Source organism: Mus caroli, unplaced genomic scaffold, assembly GCF_978045245.1.
Source record: "Mus caroli unplaced genomic scaffold, Mus_caroli_1 scaffold_10, whole genome shotgun sequence".
Taxonomy (NCBI): Eukaryota; Metazoa; Chordata; class Mammalia; order Rodentia; family Muridae; genus Mus; species Mus caroli.
Genome location: NW_028227265.1, coordinates 114733181 through 114739473, shown reverse-complemented (window position 1 = coordinate 114739473; position 6293 = coordinate 114733181). Strand labels below are relative to the sequence as shown.

General features: G+C 44.6%; 1 protein-coding gene across 1 annotated transcript in view; it reads left to right on the top strand.

Moving 5' to 3' along the window:
- Window positions 1–5641, top strand: part of LOC147002517 (uncharacterized) — a 30638-nt gene extending 24997 nt beyond the window's left edge. The window contains 4 exon segments of the mRNA XM_085844149.1: window positions 2874–3177; window positions 4432–4551; window positions 4744–5025; window positions 5584–5641. Coding sequence (XP_085700275.1) covers window positions 2874–3177; window positions 4432–4551; window positions 4744–5025; window positions 5584–5618 — 741 coding nt within the window. The 3' untranslated portion in view covers window positions 5619–5641.
- The last annotated feature ends 652 nt before the right edge of the window (window positions 5642–6293 follow it).

The following is a 6293-nucleotide window of genomic DNA, read 5'->3' as shown; positions in this document are numbered from 1 at the left end:
TACAGAAACACACAAGAGAGAGAGAAACAGAGAGACAGAGAGAGAGAGAGAGGGAGGGGAGAAATACACAGGCAAGCATAACACAGGCAGAGTAATAAAACACATGTATACAAACCCCTAAGATAAAAATTATTTTGAATCATGAATTTAAGTATTCTGGTAAATAAATGCTGTTAATATACACCTGTTGTGTGACTAACAATTCAGGGAAATCTCTTCAGGGTCCTCTCATTTATCTTCAGTGTTATCTTCATGGAAATGGCAGATGTCCTGGAAATTTAATTTTGAATCATATGGTCCTTTCATTCTTCTTTAATAACTGGCTCAAGCATATTTACACAATGAGGAAGGGGCTAATGAGTCCAGTAGCTCATGGTGTATGAAACCGTGCCTATGCCTGAAAATTCCACATGCTTTGCTGTATTCAAAGTCCATGATGATTCTTGGTGAATCCAGTGAACTAAATTCTAACCTTTGAACAGTTTGAAGACACATAGATTGCATGCTTGCTCATCCTTTTCCTTTGATCAACAGTGCTTCTTAACTTATTTTGTTGAATCTTCTCTGTGTTATATTGTTTGATGATGCAGAGTATGTGACTTTTTCATGTAAGTATCATGAAACCTGGTACTGAAGGGCAAAAGTAGGTTGATAAGCTATGAATTTCATGGAGGTGTAAAGAGCAACAAATGTATGGATACCTTATTTGCCATGACGCATCAAATCCACTCTCAACACTCACATTTCCTAAATGTATCTGGCTGAATCAGTGAGTGCTCTGGATAGCCTATCTAAGCTAGCATTATGGAATTTGATCACTTGTTTTGTGACCAAATCCACTGGGCAAAACCCCTGCACAGCTTGGAATGAATCCCTCAGACGTTTGAAGTCACTCCTACTGTACCTAGATGATGGTTATGTTAGTTACTTTCCATGGCTGTAAAAAAGGACCATGAGAAAGACAACTTCCAGAAGAAAGGGTGCGCTTGAAGTTGGGCTCATGGTTCCATTTGGATGCACACATCACCATCATGGTTCAGGCAGCAGGCATGGTACTGAAGCACCAGCAGAATGATCACACCTTGACCCACACAGGAAAGAGAGAACTTTGTGGAAATGGCACCTGTGTACTGTAATCTTTTTTTTTTTTTTTTTTTTTTTTGGTTTTTCGAGACAGGGTTTCTCTGTGTAGCCCTGGCTGTCCTGGAACTCACTTTGTAGACCAGGCTGGCCTCGAACTCAGAAATCCACCTGCCTCTGCCTCCCGAGTGCTGGGATTAAAGGCGTGGGCCACCACGCCCAGCTGTACTGTAATCTTAAAGCCCATCCCAGTGACACATATCCTACAAAAAGGGCACAACTCCTAATCCTTTCCAAAATAGGTCAGCCATCTGGAGAGCAAGCAGTATATGAGGCTATGAGCCTCTGACATTCAAGCCACCACAGAGGTGCTGGATCAGGTCATTATATTCATCCTCTCTGTGTAACAACAGTCATGGTGATGCAGGATATTTGATCATGCTGTGCTTGTGATTGATTGTGTTGTTTACTCAATAAACTCTTGTCAAGTTATTGTGTGATCAGCCTTTGCACCAAAGTTTAATCCCTCTAGCTAGAATACAGACACTTCCTTAGTAAACACCCTTAATCCTAAACAATCAAGGTAACGTTAGGTTGTAGAAGGAAGCACCTTGTTTGAAAGTGATGTCTAGTTGCATGGCAGAGAAGTTGATGAATCAGAGAAAGATTTGATTAAATAGGATATGTTCAACTCTCTCAAGAAGAAAGAGGAAAGGGAAGCTACTTGAGAGGTAGTGCAGAGAGAAACAGAGAGAGGAGGCATTTTTACCCAGAGAGTTTTAGAGAAATATATTGAAGAGAGAACCAGAGAGACACAGGTGAAGGCAGAATGAACTGAGAATATGAAGGAGTCAGAAGATTAGAAAAAAATTGCGAGTTAGTTTGAGGTCAAGCAGAACAAAAAACATCAGAGGCCAAGAGAGAATCCAGACTGAATCAGTTAACATGGGGAGCAGCTTTGAGCTAGAACACCTGAGTTGAACCAGTCAGCCAGAGATGAAAAAGAACCAGAAATAACGGTATGCTTATTCAGCAGTAGGTATGAGAGGCAGAAAATATTCTAGGCCTATGCTAAGTTTCACACAGGCTAGAAGCTTCCAGGACTAGGCCTAGGTTATCACTCGGATGGAGGTAGTAAGCATCAAAGATTACAATTACACCTAGTGCATAAAAGTTACTTGAACATAGAGTTAGTAGGTGAGATTTTGGAAGGCATATATAGAATCCATACGTGGAACTCAGCAATTCCCCTCTGCTGTAGGTAGTGACATACTTTATTCATGCATTTCACAATTCAGTTTTACTGTTCTGATATCCCAGGTATCTAATGGACAACTGTGGAAGATCATTCACTGGGGAAGGTTAGTGTAGTGCAGAAGAGAGAGGTTCATTTTGTTCTCAAAGCACCTCACTGCCCTATTCACTTCATCTGGCTGGAATTCAAAATTCAGGTCATAAAGACAGGAGAGGACACATTTTGTCCTTTCTTTTTATATCTTTCCAATTTGCAGATAATGATGATGTGAGGTAGCAAAGAGCAGAAGAAAGGAAAGCATAACCCTAAGCAGGTCCCCATTTAAGATTTCTAGATACTCTGGGCCTTTGAGTCATCATGCAGAAAGGAAGCAGAGGTTGCTGAATATCAGAGAGTGTCCTTAGTGATGAAGTTGGTCTGAATACAGAAACATTTTGGGGACTATAAATTGAGATTCTGACATTAGCAGACAGGTGATAAAATGAATAAAATCAGTGAAACTTTAAATCAAAAGTAACATTGCCAATTTTCCTTATAGGTGCGAGGAAAGAAACCACCTATCTTCCTTCAAATTCCTCGGAAGCATAGAATTCCTGTGCCTGAGGTTGCAGCAGTCATTGACCCAACTCAATCCACCTGTGCTGCTGACAGCAGGGCTCCTGCTGAGGCTGAGCCAAATTCTTCCACCTGTGCTGCTGTCAATGGGGCTCCTGCTGAAGTGGAGCCAACTACTTTGCAGAGTACTCCTGAAAGTGGGGACCCTGCAGCCATTGACCCAACTCATTCCATCTGTGCTGCTGACAGCAGGGCTCCTGCTGAGGCTGAGCCAAATTCTTCCACCTGTGCTGCTGTCAATGGGGCTCCTGCTGAAGTGGAGCCAACTACTTTGCAGAGTACTCCTGAAAGTGGGGACCCTGCAGCCATTGACCCAACTCATTCCACCTGTGCTGCTGACAGCAGGGCTCCTGCTGAGGCTGAGCCAAATTCTTCCACCTGTGCTGCTCTCAATGGGGCTCCTGCTGAAGTGGAGCCAACTACTTTGCAGAGTACTCCTGAAAGTGGGGACCCTGCAGCCATTGACCCAACTCATTCCACCTGTGCTGCTGACAGCAGGGCTCCTGCTGAGGCTGAGCCAAATTCTTCCACCTGTGCTGCTGTCAATGGGGCTCCTGCTGAAGTGGAGCCAACTACTTCGCAGAGTACTCCTGAAAGTGGGGACCCTGCAGCCATTGACCCAACTCATTCCACCTGTGCTGCTGACAGCAGGGCTCCTGCTGAGGCTGAGCCAAATTCTTCCACCTGTGCTGCTGTCAATGGGGCTCCTGCTGAAGTGGAGCCAACTACTTTGCAGAGTACTCCTGAAAGTGGGGACCCTGCAGCCATTGACCCAACTCATTCCACCTGTGCTGCTGACAGCAGGGCTCCTGCTGAGGCTGAGCCAAATTCTTCCACCTGTGCTGCTGTCAATGGGGCTCCTGCTGAAGTGGAGCCAACTACTTTGCAGAGTACTCCTGAAAGTGGGGACCCTGCAGCCATTGACCCAACTCATTCCATCTGTGCTGCTGACAGCAGGGCTCCTGCTGAGGCTGAGCCAAATTCTTCCACCTGTGCTGCTGTCAATGGGGCTCCTGCTGAAGTGGAGCCAACTACTTTGCAGAGTACTCCTGAAAGTGGGGACCCTGCAGCCATTGACCCAACTCATTCCACCTGTGCTGCTGACAGCAGGGCTCCTGCTGAGGCTGAGCCAAATTCTTCCACCTGTGCTGCTCTCAATGGGGCTCCTGCTGAAGTGGAGCCAACTACTTTGCAGAGTACTCCTGAAAGTGGGGACCCTGCAGCCATTGACCCAACTCATTCCACCTGTGCTGCTGACAGCAGGGCTCCTGCTGAGGCTGAGCCAAATTCTTCCACCTGTGCTGCTGTCAATGGGGCTCCTGCTGAAGTGGAGCCAACTACTTTGCAGAGTACTCCTGAAAGTGGGGACCCTGCAGCCATTGACCCAACTCATTCCACCTGTGCTGCTGACAGCAGGGCTCCTGCTGAGGCTGAGCCAAATTCTTCCACCTGTGCTGCTGTCAATGGGGCTCCTGCTGAAGTGGAGCCAACTACTTCGCAGAGTACTCCTGAAAGTGGGGATCCTGATGATGTTTTGAAGAATCCTTCCCCAAGTCCTGCTGACTGTTCTGAATCTGATGAAAAATATGACTCAGAAACAGGTAGTGACATTGGGTTGGATTTCATAACTGATTCAGATTTGTACATGGAGCATGCATGGGACACACCCCATTGTGACCCAGAGCCTACTCCTGGTACCTGCACTTGTTGTTCCCTAGATTCCATTGAAAGAAATGACCTGAATGTTCTGACACTGCTTCCAGCATAAGACAAGTATGCTATTCTTTCTTCAGGTGCGGAACCCATTCCTGTTCCTGAAGATATAGCCCCTGCTCAGGATGCTGAGGTTTTTTATGATGCATTAGAGTCAGCTGATCATACTGGCCATAGCTTGTCCACTCTCCAGCGTCCTAGTTTTCTTTGGGCACCAGATATGCCACTGCTGCCCGTAATGCCCTTGATGCGGTTTCGTACATTCTTGTTATCAATGATGATGTGGATGAGAAATAGAATTCAGCAAGTGTGGTATGAAGAAAATGGCCAAGGACCTCCCTCCAACAGAAACGATAAACCAGGTAAGGTAGACCACAGTAGTTGCTTAAAATAGATGAACTTTTATTTTAGATAGAAAAGTAGATTTCTTTGGTACTAATAGTCATGATTAATACATTTCATGCTATTTAAGCATTACCTAGAACCAGAAAAAATTGTTTCCTTTTCCCAACTTAATGAAAATACTTCACATAGTGTAACAAAACCAGTTTAGACCAACACAACTGCCCATGGATCTTGGTTGTCTGCCATCCTGGAATGAGGAAAATTTTTTTCAATCTGATTGAAAACCTTGTGTTTTTTGAATGGCTAAGCAGAGAAATCTTCCTGTTAAACATTAGGGCCTATTTATCTCTGCTCTTCTGAACTCTGACTTGTGAGGATAGTATCAGCCTGGAAACAAACATTCCAAAGGAAGCAACAGCTGAGAATAAAATTAACAAAACAAGCCTCCACCTTCTCACTGTTTCTCATTACAGTGATCCTGATGATAATGACACTGATGCTGCTGCTGTTGCTCCTGACAATGCCACCAATGATGTGCCTGATGATACTATTGATAATTCTTGCTTTTCTTCTAGATGCCGCTGGAGCTGAACACTCCAACACACACTGACATATTCAGACAAAGGCTGTGAGGAAAAGGTTTATTTTATATATATATATGTAAATATATAATTTTATGTATAAATAAAATATTTTCTCTGATAGAAGACTGAAGTCAAAAATTATTGTTTTATTGGAGTCTCAGTTGTGCCATGTGATGTTTACTAGAAAAATATTTTTTTATTTATTTTTTATTTTTTACTTGTTTACTTCCCATCCGGCTCACTGCTCCCTCCCAGTCAGTCTCTCCCACAATCCTTGTCCCTTCTTACCCTCCTCTAGTCCTCTTGAGTGGGTGGGGGCTGCCTGGTCATCTCCAACACTGGAACATGAAATCTCTGTGAGGCTAGGGGTTTCCACTCCCACTGAGTCCAGTCAGGGCCGTCCAGCTAGAACAGCATATCCCGCATTCAGGCGACAACCTTTGAAATAGCCCCTGCTCCAGGTTTTTTTTTTTTTTGGGGGGGGGGGGGGCACATAAAGACCAAGCTGCACATCTGCTACCTATGTGCATGTAGACTTAGAGCTAGAACCTGTATTATCTTTAGTTGATGGTTCAGTATCTGAGAACCCAAAGGGTCTATGTTAGTTTGTGGGTTAAAGGGTGGCCTACATCTGGCTCAGGGCTTGGGCCACTGGGTGAGGTGGGATGCAAGCAAGCAGTTTTGACTGTGTGTAACCCATG